Source organism: Erinaceus europaeus, chromosome 10, assembly GCF_950295315.1.
Source record: "Erinaceus europaeus chromosome 10, mEriEur2.1, whole genome shotgun sequence".
NCBI classification, from domain to species: Eukaryota; Metazoa; Chordata; class Mammalia; order Eulipotyphla; family Erinaceidae; genus Erinaceus; species Erinaceus europaeus.
Window position 1 is genome coordinate 81,854,913 of NC_080171.1, and position 19,290 is coordinate 81,874,202.

Here is a 19,290-nt window from a genome sequence, read left to right on the forward strand (position 1 = left end):
GGATGAATATGCAATGATATCACTCATAGAAGTTGAAAAATAAGAACAGAAGGGATACACAAAGCAGAACTTGGACTGGGTTTAGTGTATTACTCCAAAGTAAAAGACCCTGGGGTGGGGAGGGAGGGTTCTGGTCCTGGAACATGATGGCAGAGGAGGACCTAGTGGGGGTTGAATTGTTATGTGGAAAACTGAGAAATGTTACACATTTTATGGTTGACTGTAAACCATTATTTCCCCTAATCAAGAAAATAAAAAGGCTGCCAGGAAAAAAAACCTTCCACCTTCTGCAACCCACAATGACCCTGGGTTGGTGCTCCCAGAGGAATAGGGAATGGGAAAGCTATCAGGGGAGGGGATGGGATATGGAGATTGGGTGATGGGAATTGTGTGGAGTTGTACCCCTTCTACCCTATGGTTTTGTTAATTTATCCTTTATCCTCCAGCAATAACCCTGCTGGTAAAAAACAAACCAAATCTTTGCGTTGATTAGGTTGCGATCGGCTGATGCAACATTATTTGATATGGATTGGGAGAGGCATGTGGGAAAGTGGGACCTATCCTAAGGTTCCAGGACTGGGAGAATCCCCAGAGACCCACCCTACTAGGGAAAGAGAGAGGCAGACTGGGAATATGGACCGACCAGTCAATGTCCATGTTCAGCAGGGAAGCAATTACAGAAGCCAGACCTTCCACCTTCTGCAACCCACAATGACCCTGGGTCGGTGCTCCCGGAGGAATAGGGAATGGGAAAGCTATCAGGGGAGGGGATGGGATATGGAGATTGGGTGATGGGAATTGTGTGGAGTTGTACCCCTTCTACCCTATGGTTTTGTTAATTTATCCTTTCTTAAATAAAAAAATAAAAAGAAAAAAAACAAAAACAAACCAAATAAAACTGTCTATAATCATTCTGTGTATGTGGATGTGATATACATATGTGGTATATTTAAGTGTATTGTGTATCTGTGTGCTTATATATATGCATAGAGTGTATGAATATTATGTAGCATATTTTTGCATATATGTATGAGGTATGTGTGTAGTATGTTTACTTGTGTGATGGTGTGTGTTCATGTTGTGTTTGTGTATATATGTGAGAAGTGTTGTGAGATGTATGTGTTCAATGTTGCTTATATTTTGTGTGGGTGGTATGTTTATAAAAGTGTGGAGTTTATTTGGATGTGTAAAGTATAAAAAAATGATACCAAGGCTTGTGGCCAGGGACTGAGAGACTATTCAGGCATGTGAGAAAGCTAGATTTGATTTTCAAACTCATTTGCATTTTTGGGGATAGTACGGTCATAACCATGACTCTTCTGGATATCCCCTGTGATGAGAAGTATGGGTTAGTTAGGGCCAGTCTCTCTTTCAGTGTTATTGGATAGGCTCCTACTTATCTCTTTCTTCCCTCTCAAGAAAAGGGTAACCTGTCATTTTAAGTGAAGGACACTTCTAGGCTGCTAAGGGGCCTTCCTAGTGATGGAGTCAGTGCCACTGGAGGAGCCAGATCATGATCATGATGGCATGGTGAGTTCTCTAGCTGGATAGGTTAGCTCCTGAATGGGGCAGGAATCCAAAGAGAATGTGTAAGACAGTGGGACCTTTGTCTGGAGTGGGGTGCTCTGCCCAGTTTGGGTGTTAAGTCTTCAACCCATAGACTTCACTCAGGCAGTGCAACTTGCCCAGATTTCCTGCTGGCCCCTACTTTTCTGAAGGAGGACTTGCAAGTTGCTCACAGCTCTGAGCCCAAAGTGGTCTTCCTCAGAGCTTGAATTCATCATTTTCCCCCTGTGTATTTTGCTCCAGTGCCATACTTTCTAGTTCCCATTGGGAGTGAACACCCACACAGGGGGCACTCCCAGGCCACAGCTAACTCATGTTGCCATCTTTTCCCTGCAGATTCACAGTACCTGTAGTGTTAATATATGCATCCTATGGTTTCAGTTTGAGTTTGCCCATTTTCCCATAACTAGATGGATCATCAGAGCCAGGATACTGCCCAGCTTAGAAAGGATCCCTGGACTCAGACTACCTCTGCCAAGAGATGGATCCAGCATGATCAAATTCATGGTGCAAGTAAGTCTATCTGCAACTGCCTGGGGCCAGAGAGACAGGCCTGTTCCTGTTAAGGCAGTATTTATAGGGGAAGAGCAAAGTAGGACTTTACAAAGTGCCAGGGTCCAAATAATCTGTTTACCTTTGATTCATCTGTACTTGACCACTAATTTGCTGATTCTAGAACTCCTTCAGTTTCTGTAGGTTAACAGCTGCACTATGGTAATCTAGTTTCTTTCTTTCTTTTTTTTAAAAAAATTTATTTATAAAAAGGAAACACTGACAAAGAGCATAGGATAAGAGGGGTACAATTCCACACAACTTCCATCACCAGAACTCTGTATCCCACCCCATCCCCTGATAGTTTTCCTATTCTTTATCCCTCTGGGAGTATGGACCCAGGGTCATTATGGGGTGCAGAAGGTGGAAGGTCTGGCTTCTGTAATTACTTCCCCACTGAACATGGACATTGACAGGTCAATCCATACTCCCAGCCTGTCTCTCTCTTTCCCTAGTGGGGAAGGGCTCTGGGCAAGCAGGGCTCCAGGACACATTGGTGGGGTCATCTGCCCAGGGAAGTCAGGTTGGCATCATGGTAGCATCTGGAACCTGGTGGCTGAAAAAAGAGTTAACACAGAGTGCCAAACAAATTGTTGACTAATCATGAACCTAAAGGCTAGAATAGTGAAGATGAAGATTTGGGGCCTTCGTTTTGAAGATAGCTAGTAGACCTATTTTAGTGATGTTCTGAAGGGCCCATGACTATGCTAATTTTTCCCTGAGCCTGACATCTGATATGCAGGTGAACCAAAGTTATTGTCTGGGGAGATGATGTCATGGCTGGAAAAGGGGCTAGAGAGCTGAATCAGAGAAGAGAGTATCTCCTAAATATGGGAAAAGTATATAACTATTGTTGACTATAAACCTTATCAATTTGATCTGGGGCCTATATTCAGCTTAGGAGCCTATGTGACCTCTGCATCCCTGTAGATCTGAGCTCACATTCAGTGGTCCTGAGTAGGAATGTTCCAAGCTGCCCCAATTTCAGGACCCATCTTCCTCACATGGTAGGTAGAGTACTTATCCAGCTTCAGAGGATGGACTATTCTCTACTATTTTTGATCCACATTGAGGGCAAGGTCCTCTGGGGGCCCACAAAGGGTTCCATTGTGGAAGGCAGGTCTACCACCTCTGCTTGCTGTTGGCCACAGGGAGGTTTTGGAGGCCAAGGAAGAACAGAATAATAGTCTTTGGCACAGACAGGGCTGGAATCAGATTCCTGCTCTGTCTCTTAGCTCTGCAAACTTTGGGCAAGCCATCTATACCCTTTCTGCCAGAGATTCAGATTATTTCTCAAATATTGCTCTACTTAGTCTCTCCCTTCCCCCCACCCTCTCCCTTTCTGCAACCTTTCTCCCCATTTTCTCTCTTGTATCTTTCCATTGTTGATTGGCTGACTGAACCACAGGCATCCATTTGGCAACTTCCAACACTTGACATTTTTAAATCTAAGTAAGACCAGCAGCTTCCTCTCCCACATCAAGAACAGTCAGAGCTTCCTTGAGCAGATGTCTTGGTGTAAAACTGCACCCAGGAGGCATCCCATGAATGTCTTCCCACAAAACAGCACATCTGCTGACCTTCCTGCCAGCCCTGCCTCCTCCACCAGGCTCTGGAGGCTGAAAGCATCTAGCTCCCCTGTGTCCTGCTCCCTTTGATGCTGGGTGGGGGGTTGGGGCGGGCAGTCAGTCTCCTTTCCTGTCCTATGAGACAAGGTGAGGAAACAGTGGCCTGAGACTGGCTGTTGTCATCCTAAGACATGCTCAAAAAGGGCAGTGTTTGGGTTGGGACTGCAACTGGCTGAAGTGCAGACAATACTTTCTGGGCTCATCTCACTAGGTTAGGAGGGTGCTCCTTTGTCCTTGTTTGGTTCGCTGCCCTTGCTGGGTTCAGGTGATTACAGGTCTGGGCTTCAATGCATGTAACAAACTCAGCTAATTGTTAGCTTGGGGGAGTCAGGTGAGCAGGCCAAGCCTGCCCCAAAGGGCACGCGGTGGCCTAGGGTCTCTTGTTGGGCTGGCCCTTCCAACCAAGGTGGGGTACTGGAGCCTGGAGCTCGGAGCCCGATAGTGACCATCCAGTCCCTCTGGCTCCCCGGGGAAGACAGTCCTGTCCACTGGGCTCCCTGGGGGAGGACCGGGGTCCGGGCAGTTCTGGGAAGGGGCTCAGTGCCCGCTTGCTGCCCTGCTGGTTGGGGCCGGCGGAGTCTCCTCCCCTCGCCTAGCGTCAGGTGGAAATCTCCTCATTCAAACCGACGCGGGCCAATCAGGGCCCGGCGCGCCCCGCGGTCAAACGCAGGCGGATCTCAGGGTCTCCCGCTCCCGCCTCCAAGTCGCTGGCGCTGGGGGCGGGCGAACCTGCTGCCTGGGTTACTGAGGAGCAACACAGACGCCTCAGGAAGCCATGCAGCGCTCCCTGCACCGCGTCTCTCTCGGGAGGCGGCGCGCCCACCCAGACCTGTCCTTCTATCTCACTACCTTTGGTAAGTGTTTGCAGGATGCTCCACTTGGCCCCTACCACTTACGGGGATCCGTGAGGCCTGCCGCAGGCACTCTTTCCGATTGAGGGCAATATCTCTGGCTTTTTTCTCTTGTGGCTGCTCAGGAGGGGCTCAGGGCACAGGTGCAAATCAAGTAAGCCTCTGGGCACCACCTACAGCCCACCTCTGGGTGCCAAGTTGTATTTGGTTCTGCCTTGCTTGGTTGAAATAATCAGCCCCAGTTACTTTCAGAGACTTGGTTTGCTGCCAGTGAGTTTCCCATTGGACAGCAGTTCAGGGTTAAATCACAGACTTGTCACACATCTCAACTTTCTCCATCCTCTTTCTTTAGGTTGAGGGACAATAGGTGCTGGGGTAGCCCTAGCCGCCTTGGACTCTTATGATGTTCACCATAGGCATACCAGTGTATATCTGACACACAGCGGAGTTGGGAGATTGTTCCCCTGCAGAAGCCACAGAAACTGTCAAGAATGTCACAGGGTTGTTCTCAGGAGTAAGGTGAAAGACATGAGCAGAGGCTTCCTGCTCCCAAGTTCTCAGAAAGTAAGACTGGGTTATTTCAATAATAGCTGGACAACGGTTACCCGGGTGGATTGAGAAAACCCCACCCTCAGACTCTCCTTTCTAGAATACAGCCTCTCACAGCTCTTCATTTCCTCAAGAATCCTGCAACTCCCTGTGGAGAGGGGGATATATTTCCTGTGTGGAGTTTTTTTTTTTTTTAATATTTATTCCTTTTTGTTGCCCTTGTTTTATTGTTGTAGTTATTATTACTGTTCCCGATAGGACAGAGAGAAATGGAGTGAGAAGTGTAAGACTGAGAGGGGGAGAGAAAGATAGACACCTGCAGACCTGCTTCAGCGCTTGTGAATCAACGCCCTTTCAGGTGGGGAGCGGGGGCTCGAACCGGGATCCTTATGCCGGTCCTTGCACTTTGCGCCACGTTCGCTTAACCTGCTGTGCTACCGCCTGACTTTCCTGTGTGGAGTTACCATTCAGAGAATAAGACTTCCAAGTGAGTCAGTGGCAGAATCTGTCCCTCAGTTTAAGCCTCCTTAGAAGACATGCCCAACTCTTCCCTTCCCTCCTCAACTTTCCTGTTTTGTTTTGTTTTGTTTTGTTACTGGAGCACTGCTCAGCTGTGATGTGGTGGCACTGGGGATTGAATTTGGGACCTTTAGTGCCTCAGGCATGAAAATTTTTTTGCATAACCATTGTACTATCTTTTCAGTCCTCAGTCTCCTTTCTTTCTTTCTTCCCTTCTTTCCTTCCTTATGGGCTACACCATTAGGAATGACCTTTTTCAGAAAGAGACAGAAAGACAGCAAGCATGGAAGTTTCCTCCAATGTGGTGGGGGCTGGGCTTGAACATGGGTCTGGTACATGACAAATCAAGCTAACTATCCAGGTGAGTCATTTGTTTGTCTTGATATATTTTTTTAAACATTTTTTTTCATCTGCTAGGACCCTACACATGCACAATTGCACTGCCCCTGCTAGACCTTTTACTATGCTTATTAATTTTAGGCAGTGATGAAGGGAGAAAATGAGAAACATCACAGCACCACTTCACTGTTCATAGAGCTTTTCCTTGGTGTTGTGCATAGTGCTCCTATGTGGTACTGGATGGGGGCCTGAACCTGGGTCCTGAGAGGGCACATATTAATGTGTTTGCTCCATCAGGAGAGCTGTTCTGTGGTCCTTAAAATTAGTATGCAATGTTCTTTGTGAAAGTTGGAACATAACAGACCTTTGCTCAGATTTCGAAGTTTGGCCCTCCTTAAAAAGTACATAGTCTTCCTATTCTCAGTTTTACCTCTGTTAGCATACTTGGCTCCTCAGCCTATCATTTCTTCAGAGGCAGAGGGAATGATAGGAAAGTGGCTTGCAGTCTGGCACCTTGGACTTCTCTGCTCCAGCTGGTGGAGGATAATAAGAGTAACTAGCTAGCCGCCATTTGTTGAGCCCTTACCAGTGAGCCAGGTTTTGTGCCAAAGGTTTTAGTTGCATTGTCTCACTTAATCTTCCTAGGCCTTGAAGGTAGTTTCTGTTAACCTCATACGGATGTGGATTCTACCAGACAATGGAGACTTCCAGGATGCTCTGAATTGGGGGATAGAGGGGGCTGGAATGGTGAAGAAAGAATGTCAGATATCTCTGAGGCCTGTTACTTTGACTGTATTCTAATTAAAAATTAAATATATGGGTCCAAGATATAGCTTATTTGGTAGAGTGCATACTATCATGAGTGAGGACCCAAGTTTAATCTGGCCACCACATAGGAGTACCATGTGCAACACCAGGGGGAACCTCTATGAATGCAGGAGTACTCCTCTGGCCTCTCTCTCTTTTTTCTGTCTGTTTCTAACTGAAATTAAAAAAAAAGTTCACTGGGATCATTGGAATTATACAGGCACAGGGCCCACGTGGCAAAAGACAAAGAGTAAATACATCTTTTGCTGTTTTTCTTCCTTGTTATCGGGATAAGATGTATTCATTGTTGAAAACTTACTGAGCAGAATAAAGTGAAAAATTACTTCTGATTTAACTTACCAGAGACCACTGTATATGTTTTTACAGACCTCTTCCCCCCCCCTTTTTCTCTGCCTCTAACATGATTGGGTTTGGGTGTATAATTTTAACAAAATTGAAGTAATACTGTATATGTAGTTTCGTAACCTTTTTCTTTTCCTTACTGTTATGTATGACTGTTTCCTTGTATTGGCCCATATACTTCTATTCTATTGACTTAATCTTTCTGGCAGACTTTAGAAGGTGTGTGTATCGGGGGTGTATCTAGCCCAGCAGGGATTGAGTGCCCTGCTAGGGAATGGCTTCAGGGCTGGGCAAGGTGGAGCTCAGTGAAGGTTGCTGCTTGAATCAGTGACTGTGACCTGAGTGTACAGGGTGGAGTAGGAACATGCTGGGGTGGGGAACCTTCTGCTCTTCTGTATATCGTCTTTTCTCAAATCTCTCCTAGGAAACTGATTGACTCTGGGAAAATCTTCTATTTCCCACATTAATTATTTCCTTGAATAGTGATACTCCTTTTTCAGTCTTCTGAGTTTCTTCTTAAATGCTGAGTGATCTTTTTTGCTCATGAATGAAGATTCCTATCAGCGGTTACCAAACCTGGTCAATGCTCAGAAGCAGCTGGGGAGCCTGTTACTTATTTTATTTCTCTTTATTTCTTTATTTATTTTGGATAGAGAGAGAGAAAATGAGAGAGAAGGGGAGATAGAAAGGGATATATATATAGAGAGATACCTGAAGCACTGTTTCACGGGTCATGAAGTTTCTCCCTGTAGACAGGGACTGGGGACTTGAACCCTGTTCCTTGTGCACTGTAATGTGTGTGTTCAGCCAGGTGTGGCTCTGCCTGACCTGGGAAGTCTGTTAAAAACATATATTCCCGAGACCTTCACCCAGAGGTCTGGGGTGGAACCTGACAATCTATGTTTTTAAGAAGCCAGAGAAGTGTTTTGATAATCAGCCAAGTTGGGAAGCAATGGATATAGTCAGTTTTAATAGCCAACTGGGCTTCCTTAACTTTGAAGACCTTTGTTAAATCCTTATTTTTTTGGCCTTACCTCAGTATGGTAGGCTTCAGCAGTGGACTTTGCCCTAATATAACCAAATGAAGGCCCTGCCTAGGTGTAATTTTTTTTCCTAGGTGGAAATTTTTTTTTTTTTTCCTCCTCCAGGGTTATTGCTGGGCTCGGTGCCTGCACCATGAATCCACCACTCCTGGTGGCCATTTTTTTCCCCCTTTTGTTGCCCTTGTTGTAGCTTCGTTGTGGTTATTATTATTGCCCTTGTTGACGCAATTCGTTGTTGGATAGGACAGAGAGAAATGGAGAGAGGAGGGGAAGACAGAGAAGGGGAGAGAAAGATAGACACCTGCATACCTGCTTCACCGCCTGTGAAGCGACTCCCCTGCAGGTGGGGAGCCGGGAGCTCGAACCGGGATTCTTAGGCCGGTCCCTACGCTTTGCGCCACATGCGCTTAACCCACTGCGCCACCGCCCGACCCCCCCCCAGGTGGAAAATTTTATTGGGCGGGACAGAGAGAAATTGAGATGGGAGAGAGAGAGAGAGAGTCTCCTGCAGCACTGCTTCACTGCTTGTGAGGTGTCCTCCTTGCATGTAGGGAGTGGGTGGTTCTTGTGCATGGTAATATATGTGCTTAACTGGGTGCATCGCTCCATGGCTCCTAGTTTACACTTTAAAGGGGACATACACATTTCTGGGATTATGGAGAGACAAAGTTGTTTTGATTACAGCTCTCACTAGCGAGAGTACTGTGTGGTATATGTTGTGACTTATATGGTATATATAAATTTTTGTGTGTGTGTGTGTGTGGTGGGGGTGGCACATGAGTACAACCCTTCCCCCCTATAAAGGTATGTTCAGGTAACATTAGTTCCATCTGTTACCTTCCAAGGAGGTGACCTGACTGACTCCAGGGGAGGGGAAGATATAAAGTGGGACTAGAATCAGCTACTCTAGAGGGATTTTCTTTATCTATAAGAATTGGTTAAGGAGTTATTATTGCCACTGCCTGCCATGATTATATCTTTTAATTTTATTAGTATATTTGTTAGCTTTTTTTTTTTTTTTGCAAGGGTTACTGTTGGGAATTCATGCCTGCTATCCCACTATTCCCACAGGTTTGTTTGTTTGTTTGTTTATTTATTTATTTATTTATTTTTTAGATAGAGAGTAAGAGACAGGAGGGTAAGGTGTGTGCTTTACTGAGTGATCCATCTCCTAGCCCCCTGTTAGCATGCTTAAAAAACATTTATTGAAACCTGGTGGCTGAAAAGAGAGTTAACATATAAAACCAAACAAACTGTTGACTAATCTTGAACCTAAAGGCTGGAATAGTGCAGATGGAGAGTGGGGGGGGGGTTTCTTCATTTTGTAGATAGCTAGTAGGTATATTTTAGTTATATTCCAAAGGGCCCGTGGCTATACTAGTTTTTTTTTTCTCCTGAGCCTGAATTATGATATGCAGGTGCTAGCATGATGCCAACCAGACTTCCCTGGACAGACAACCCCACCAGTGTGTCCTGGAGCTCCGATTCCCCAGAACCCCACCCCACTAGGGAAACAGAGAGGCAGGCTGGTAGTATGGATTGACCTGTCAATGCACATGTTCACTGGGGAAACAATTACAGAAGCCAGACCTTCAACAGTGAACTTGAGTCCATACTCCCAGAGGGTTAAAGAATAGGAAAGCTATCAAAAGAAGGGATGGGATATGGAGTTCTGGTGGTGGGAATTGTGTGGAGCTGTACCCCTCTTATCCTATGGTTTTGTCAGTGTTGCCTTTTTATAAATAAAATAAAATAAAATAACATTTATTCAGATATGTCACATGTTGTACATACAGTTCACTTATTAAAAGTAGATAATAGGGACCCGGGAGAGGAGATGGTGCAGCAGTAGTGCCTCAGACTTATATTCCTGAGGCCTCAGAAATCTCAGGTTTAATCCCTGGTTCCATCTATCTGAGCAGTGCTCTGGTCTCGGTCTCTCTCTCTCCCTCTCTTTATCTTTCATGAAAAAACAAATAAATCTTTATTAAATATATAATCAAATGTTTTTTTAATATATGGAGCATAATTGTGTAACCAAGACCACTCAATTTTAGAAGGTTATTACCACCTCTAAAAGAAATATTGTACTGTTTAGTTCATTACCTCCAATCCTAGTTCTCCTTCCATATCAGCCCTACTCATTAATTTATTTTCTTTCTATAAATTTGTCTATTCTGTTCCCTTCATATAAATGAGGCCATGTATTTTTCTGTTACTGGTTTCTTTCACTTAAACATATATTCAAGGTTTTTCTATGTTGTAGCATTTATCAACATTTCATTCATTTTTTGTGAATAAAATTCCATTATATAAGTATGTCTGATTTTGTTTATCCATTCATTAGCTGTTATACATGTGGATTCTTTCTGTCTTTTGACTATTATGAGTAATGCTCTGCTATTAACATTCATGTACATTTTTATGTGTGTGGATAAATGTTTTCAATTCTTTTGGTTATACACCTAGGAATTTGACTTCTGGATCAGAGAAAACTCTATGTTGAACTCTTTGAGGAACTTCCAACTCTTTTTGAAAGTTGTTGCACCATTCTACATTTCTGTTAGCAGTGTATGAAGGTTTGACTTTTTCACTGCATTATTAACACTTGCTATTAGCTGACTTTTTTTTCTTTGATACTAGTCATCCTGATGGATAAGAAGTGGTAACTTATTGTGGTTTTGATTTGCAGTTCCTAATCATCAGTGATGTTGAAAACTTTTTGTGAGCTTTTTGGCTATCTGTACATCTTGTTTGGAGAAAAGTTAATTCAACCCCTTTATCTACTTTCAAATTATACTAGTTTTTTTTTTTTGTGTGTGATAAGTTATAGAGTTCTTTATATATTATAGATACAAGTCCATTATCAGATATATGATTTTCAAATATTTTCTCTCAATTTGTGGTTTTTCAAATCTATTTTGTTGATCATAGTCTTTGAAGTTTAAATGTTTCTGATTTGAAGAAATCAAGTTTATCTATCTTTTTTGGTTGTTTTTGTTTGTGCTTTTGGTGTTATATCTCAGCATATACTGTCAAATTCAAGAACACAGAAACTTGCCATCATGTTTTCTTCTCAGAGTTTTATAGTTTTGACTCTTACATTTACTTTGTGTTAACTTTTGTATGTAATATGTGGTGAAAGGGTTCAGCTTCATTCCTTTACATGTGTCTATGTAGTTGTCCAGGCATCATTTGCTAAAAAGGCTTAAGTTTTCACTGGATACTATTGCCACTCTTGTTGAAACTTAATTGATCAAATATACATAGGGTTATTTCTGAACTCCCTGTTCTATTCCATTAATCTATTTGTCCATTTGCCAATACTGTGCTGTCTTCACTACTGTTGCTTTACCAATTAAAATTAGAAAGTGTGAAACACTCAATTTTGTCTTTTTAAAAATAAAATTTGTTTTAGTGAGAGGCAGGGGTGGAGAAGGAAGAGAATGGGGGGGGGGGAGGAGGGAATGACCAGAGCACATATGATGCTAGGGATCAAACTCTGAACCTCATGCTTGAGAGTCCAACATTTTATTCACTGTGCTACTTCCTAGAATTCCTTCTTTTTTTTCTAAAAGATTTTTTCTTTTGTGTGTGTGAGAAAGATAGAGATAAATAGAGATGAGCCAGACCACCACTCAGGTTCATGTGATGTCTGAGAATAGACTGGGTATGTGAACTGTGTAAGTTCTGTACTCTTCTAGTTGGACTATTTCTTCAATCACCTTTTTCATTTTTTAAATTTAGTGCTTGGGAATTAATTGAGGGCCTTCTGCATTCACAATACCACTGATCCTAGCCCAATTTTTATCGTATTTTTAAAAGACAGAGAGAGGGAAAGATGGAGAGAGGCACAGAAAGAGGAGAGAATAGAAGAAAGGAGAGGAAAGAACAGGGTGGGTAGGAGGAGTAAGAGGGAGACAGACAAAAACACCCCTTTACCACCCATGGAATTTCACTGGTTCTGGCCTTGGTGCTCTCACTTTATTATGGGGATAAAACCTAAGGTCTGAGGCATGGATAAGACGTGTTCTACCTACTGAGTCGCTTCTTAGCCTTTTGTTATTTATTTTTTCGTATGTTTTGTTTTGTCATGTTTCAAGATTGTTTGGGATATCCTGGGTTCCTTGACTTTACAAATGATTATTTATTTATTTATTTATTTAAAAAAGGAGACACTAACAAAATCATAGGATAAGAGGGGTACAACTCCACACAATTCCCACCACCAGATCTCAGTATCCCATCCCATCCCCTGATAGCTTTCCTATTCTTTATCGCTCTGGGAGTATGGACCCAGGGTCATTGTGGGATGCAGAAGGTGGAAGGTCTGGCTTCTGTAATTGCTTCTCTGCTGAACATGGGCGTTGACAGGTTGATCCATACTCCCAGTCTGCCTCTCACTTTCCCTAGTAGGGTGGGGCTCTGGGGAAGTGGAGCTCCAGGACACATTGGTGGGGTTGTCTATCCAGGGAAGTCTGGTCAGCATCATGCTGGCATCTGGAACCTGGTGGATGAAAAGAGAGTTAACATAAGCCAAACAAATTGTTGAACAATCATGCAAATTGTTGAACAATCACGGACCTAAAGGCTGGAATAGTGCAGATGAAGTGTTGGGGGTACTCACTGAGACTATTATGTACTTTTGCTCTCAGGTATATATTTTGTCCTAGTTTATGGATATGTATGAACATATGCTCTATCTCACAGGACCTTGTCTATATCTAGGTTTTGGGACTTTGTTAGGAAGTGAACTGCCTGGAATGGAATTAGAGAATCCTATGAAAGGAAAGGTCTCACCCGAGTAATGAAGCTGAAGCATTGTTATTCCACACCTGAAGTCTGTGGACACATTTTGAAGTGAAGCATGCTGAGGTGGTACTAGTTGTGTTAATTAGGTTGGGATCGGTGAATGCAATATTATTTGGTATGAATTGAGAGAAGCATGCAGGAAAGTGTGCCCCACCCTAAGGTTCTATGACTGGGGGAAATATAGACTCTATAGTGGAAATATGAGGTTCCTGCTGACTTAGGGTTCAAGAAGACAATAGACAGTTACACTATTTGGTAATTGGGTTAACCTTGAAAAATCCCTTTGTTAGGATTTGTTGTATAATACCTACAAATGATTTTTAGGTACGCTATTTTATATAAAAAAATATAAACTCAACTTCATAGAATGTTTGCTAAATAGATAAAAGCAAATATTTTTTTTTGACTCCAGGATTATCGCTGGGGCTTGGTGCCTGCACTACAAATGGCTCCTGGAGGCCATTTTTTCCATTTTGTTGCCTTTGTTATTTTTGTTGCTGCTATTGTTATTGAGAGAGGAGGGGAAGACAGAAAGGGGAAGAGAAGGATAGACACCTGCAGACCTGCTTCACCCCTGTGAAGCGACCCCTCTGATGGTGGGCAAGGGTGGAACTCCAGCCTAGATCCCTTCGCGCCATTGCACTTAACCCACTGTGCTCCCGCCAGGCCCTCCAAAAGGTCTTCTTCTTTTTAAAAATTTTTATTTATAAAAAGGAAACACTGACAAAGAACATAGGATAAGAAGGGTACAAGTTCACACAATCCCACCACCAAAATTTTGTATCCCATCTCCTCCCCTGATAGCTTTCCTATTCTTTATCCCTCTGGGAGTATGGACCCAGGATCATTATGGGGTACAGAAGGTGGAAAGTCTGACTTCTGTAACTGCTTCCCCACTAAACATGGGCATTGGCAGGTCGATCCATACTCCCTGCTTGTCTTTCTCTTTCCCTAGTGGGGCAGGGTTCTGAGGAAGCAGGGCTCCAGGATACATTGGTGGGGTCATCTGTCTAGGGAAGTCAAATTGGCATCATGGTAGCATCTGGAACCTGGTGGCTGAATAAAACAGTTAACATATAGAGCCAAACAAATTTTTGAATAATCATGAACCTAAAGGCTGGAATAGTTCATATGAAGAGTTGGGGGGTGGGTCTCCATTTTGTAGATAGTTAGTAGTCCTATTTTAGTTATATTCCAAAGAGCCTATAACTATACCAGTTTTTTGTTTGTTTTTGGTTTTTTCCCCTGAGCCTGACATCTGATATGCAGGTGGACCCAAGTTATTGTCTGGGGAGATAATGTCATGGCTGGAAAAAGGACCAGAAAGATGGATCAGGGAAGACAGTAACTCTCAAATATTGGAAAGTTGTATAAATATTGTTGACTATAAACCCCATTGATTTGATCTGATCTGGGGCCTGTATTCAGCTTAGGAGCCTATGTGACCTTTGCACCCCTGTAGATCTGAGCTCATATTCTGTGGTCATGAGTAGGTATGCTCCAAGCTGTCCCAATTTCAGGACCCATCTTTCTCGGGTGGAACATAGAGTATGTTGTCCAGTTTCTCTTTGGAGGATGGAACATTCTCTACTATTGTTGATCCACATTGAGGGCAAGGCAAGGTTCTCTGGGGGTCCACAGAGGAGTCTATTGTGTTGTTCCTGATGGAGATGAACCTTAACAATGGAGAGAGGCATCTATTCAAGGTCTAGGCCCATCATGTTTGTTTGGGAATCTTAGGACTCTCCCACTAGGGCCCCAGTTGCAAAAGGTCTTGAAATGGAGTTAACAAGTTGTCCTGAGGCAATAAATAGCTGATCTCTACTCTGGGGCCTGGATGTGGTTAGTGGTCTGGGGAGAGAACACACTGCTGTCTGGACCAGGAGATGACAGGCAGACTGCACATATTCTGGAGGTTTTCGGTTAGGGTTAGCTGTGCATTTGGGGTGATACAACCCCAAGTGTCTGTAAAACCATTTTCCTCAGTTGAACCTGCAGCAAAAAAAAAGCTGTAGAAAGCAGCTGTGTGTATGTGGACTCTGGAGAAGTGCCTGGAATCTGGTTTGCCTGAAGGAAGTCAGAAAGATGTGGCTCTGATGGCAAAGTAGACTAAAGAATGCCATTAATCTGCTGGGATTCTTCATTGTTTTTCTATGTTTGTTGTTGCAGTGAATTTTCAGTTTGGACCATATCCACTCCCTTTCTTTGTCTCTCATTAGAAGCCAAAGAGATAAAAAGATCCACTTTCTGTAGTGAGAATGAAGCTTGTGAACAGATGCCAGTCTGCTGTCCTGTGTATTTTACAGACCCTGAACTGGAGGCTACAAAATACTCCTGCCAGCTGTCTCGGGCTTGCCCTGCTGCCCCAAGCCCAGGGCATTCCCCAGGCATGGCTGGGAAACCTAACCATTTCTTGGATGACAAGGAACTCCTTACTTGTTGGTCAGTGCCCTCCACTTTTATTGATTGTTCTGTCTTTGGAGTCCATCTGCCTGGAAGTTTTAAGAAATTCCTCAAAAGTTTCTGGTCTGTTGAAAGCCCTTTGTTCTCTGTCCGAACTCTGCTATTTGTATTTTCTTTTTCTTTCTTTCTTCCTTTCTCTCTCACTTTTCTTATTTTCTTTCTACCTTTTTACTATGAAATGTCACACATACAAAAATTTACTCTCCCAAATGATGTGTAATTTAGTGAGTTATCACAAATCAAATAGCTGTGTAACTTTTAGAACATTGCCGATATCAAGAGCACTCAGGACTAAGTTTTCCCCCCCTTTTGTTATTATGCTTAGAGTGCTTTCTTATTTTCTTAGTCAGTTTTTTTGGAATCTATGGGTGATTTGGAAATCTCCTTCTTAATTTCTATATCTTTGGGAATCAGTATGTATGTATGTAACCAGAGCACTGCTCAGCTCTGGTTTATGGTGATGCATAACCCTATCCTACCTCTCCAGCCCTCTAGTAACATGTTTTTATTCTTAATTTCACATTTTTGTCAGAGAACACACTCTGCATCCTTTCAGTCCTTTAGTGGCTCCTCAGTGTGTAGTCAGTTTTTATAAGAGTTCTGAGTATACATGAAAAAATCTGCAGGAATTGGGTCTAGAGTTGTTTGTATATGTCAGCTTTAGATCAAGTTTGCTCATTATCTTGTTCACATATTCTCTACTCTTCCTGATTGCCCCCATTTTTCTGTTAGCTACTAAGAGAAGGCATATTAAACTTCCCACTTTGATTGTAAATTCATTTGGTTTTTATTGTAGTTCTGTCATTTTTTCCTGTATATATTTTTAAATAATATTAAGATCATACACATCTAGAATTATGTTCTTCTGGGAAATTGAAATTTTTTTGATGATGTCTCCTTTATTGTCACAAAGTCTTTATTTCTAGTAGAGATAAAATCTAATTTTCCCAACATTAACATAACTACCTTGCATCCTTTTGTTTAGTATTTGTCTGGTATATCTTTATCTATTTCTTCTTCAGCCTCTCTGTTTTGGTGTGTCAAGTTTCTTATAAACAACAGTTAGAGAGTTGCTAGGTTTTTTTCTTAATACAGGTATAAAATGCTATCTTCAGAAAGGTTTTTCTTTTTTTATGATTTTTAAAATTGATTTAGTAATGATGAACAAGTCCATAGGATAAGAGGGGTAGAATTCCACACAATTCCCACCACCAGACTTTTGCATCACATCTGCTCTAATAGAAGGTTCCCTGTTCTTTTTCACTCTGGGAGTATGGACTCAGGATAATTATGGGGTCTAGAAGGTGGGAGCTCTGGCTTCTGTAATTGCTTATTCACTACACATGGGTGTTGGCAGGTTGATTCATATCTCACTCTGGGAAGGTGAGTTTCCAGGACACATTGGTGAGGTCATCTGTCCAGGGAAGTCAAGTTGGCATCATGGTAGCATCTGCAACTTAGTGGCTGAAAAACATTAAGATATACAGCAGAGCAAATTGATTAATAATCAGTAATCTAGTGGTAAGAATAGAGTAGATGGAACTGAGGGTCTTAGTCTGAGAAGAAACTAAGAAGTCTATTTTAGGTATATTCAAAGGGGCCTATGACTTTTTTTGTCCAAGTCTGACAGGTAACATGCAGGTGGGCTGAAATTATTGTCTGGGAAGATGGTGTCAGAGTTGAGAACAGGACTAGAAAGTTGGGCTAGGGCAGAGAGTAGCTCCCAATAGGAGAAGAGTATATAAATACTGTAAATCCCATTGATCTGACCTAGGGCCCATATCTATTTATATTTAGCACAGGGGCCTGTGTAACTTCTGCATCCCTGTCTGTCTGAGATCCATGGTCATAGCTAGGAACATTCTAGGCTGCACTCATGTCAGGGCCAATCTTTCTCAAGTAGCAGGGTATGTTGATCCAGCTTCCCTTCAGAGAATAGGGCAGTTTCTTCCATTGTTGTTCTACATTGAGGGCACGGTCTTGTAGAGGCCTTAAAGAGGGATTATTTTAATTTATTAGATAGAGACAGAAAGAAACTAAGAGAGGAAGAGGAAGAGAGAGAGACAGAGACAGAGACATAGACAGAGAGACACTTGTAGCCCTGCTTTACCGATTGTGAAGCTTTCCCTTTGCAGGTGGGTACCAGGGGCTTGAAACAGGGCCCTCCCCCCACAAGAGAGTTTATGATGTTGTTCCTGATGGAGATGACCAGTGATGGTGGGGAGAGGGATCTGTTAGAGGTCTAGGCTGGTCCTGCTGGGAAATTGTGCAGAACTAGAAGCATACCAACATGGTCCCTATTTTATTTCTCCACCTCCTTTTTTAATGAAAAAGAAAAAGAGATAGAGAGGGAGAGAGAGAGAGAAAGAATGAAGGGAGAGACACAACAGCCTGTTCCACTGCCCATGAAGCTTCCTTCATGCAGCTTCTACCATGTGATGGTCAGGGCTCAAAATTATGTCCTTACACATGGTTAATGTGTGCAGTCTACTGGGTGAGTAGCTTTCTGGATCCCTCAACCTGAGATAATCTTAATTCAGTGTTAGAGTTCAAATTTATTAGAAACTATTAGAAGTTGTGCTGCAAGTCTCTTGAAAAACTGTGCTGATGACTCTTAACTTTTCTTCCTATGCAGAACCATTTAGGGATCCAAGCCCATAGGTAGGACTCAGTAGGACATCACTTCTATACAGACCCTAGTCTCCAACTCTAGTTCCTCAATGCCTAATGCTCCAAGGATAAAAATGCTCCAAGGATAAAATTAGACCAAGAAAGCATTAAATTTCACTCCATGCCCTTCAGATCCTGCTTGGTAGCTCCTTTCTAGCTTTTTATATCTCCAAGAAGAAGCTGCTTCTTCTTTTTAAAAAATATTTATTTATTATTATTTTAAAATATTTATTGTTGTAGTTATTGTTGCTGTTGCTGTCGTCGTTGAACAGGACAGAGAGAAATTGAGAGAAAAGAGGAAGACAGAGGGGGAGAGAAAGATAGACAGCTGCAGACCTGCTTCACCGCCTGTGAAGTGACTCCCCTGAAGGTGGGGAGTTGGGGCTTGAACTCAGATCCTTACGCTGGTCTTTGCACTTTGTACCACATGAGCTTAACCCTCTGAGCTACCGCCTGCCTCCCTAGAAGCTTCTTCTTTTCTTCACTTTTTCTAAGTAAATAAAATTTATTTATTTAGTTGTTTTTTAATATTTATTTATTTTCCCTTTTGTTGTCCTTGTTTTATTGTTTGTTGCCCTTATTTTATTGTTGTAGTTATTGTTGTTATTGATGACATCATTGTTAGATAGGAAAGAGAGATATGGAGAGAGGAGGGGAAGACAGAGAGGGGGAGATAAAGACACCTGCAGATCTGCTTCATTGCCTGTGAAGTAACTCCCTTGCAAGTGGGGAGCCAAGGGCTTAAACCGGGATCCTTTTGCCTATTTAGTTGTTTTTTTTTTTTTACCAGCTCCCTGCTCATCTCTGGCTTGTATGGAACTTGGGACTTAGCTTCAGGCATAAAAATCCTTTGCTTAACCATTATCTTCTTGGCCTGAAGTTATCTTTTCTCTTCTTTCTTCTTTTTTTTTTTTTAATGATAAAAGCTAGCTTAAAGCTTTATTTTTTAAATTTCTTTATTGGGGAATTAATGTTTTACATTCAACAGTAAATACAATAGTTTGTACATGCATAACATTCCCCAGTTTCCCATATAACAATACAACCCCCACTAGGTCCTCTTTCATCCTTCTTGGACCTGTATTATCCCCACCCACCCACCCCAGAGTCTTTTACTTTGGTGCGATA

General features: G+C 42.6%; 1 protein-coding gene across 2 annotated transcripts in view; it reads left to right on the forward strand.

Moving 5' to 3' along the window:
* Positions 1-4,453: 4,453 nt before the first annotated feature.
* RGS3 (regulator of G protein signaling 3) overlaps positions 4,454-19,290 on the forward strand; it is a 181,654-nt gene continuing 166,817 nt past the window's right edge. The window contains exon 1 of one of the 2 annotated variants that reach the window (XM_007526747.3): positions 4,454-4,600. In XM_007526747.3, the coding sequence (XP_007526809.1) occupies positions 4,522-4,600 (79 nt within the window). In that variant the 5' untranslated portion in view covers positions 4,454-4,521. The remainder of the gene's footprint in view (positions 4,601-19,290) is intronic. The other variant, XM_060199989.1, reaches the window with a different exon arrangement.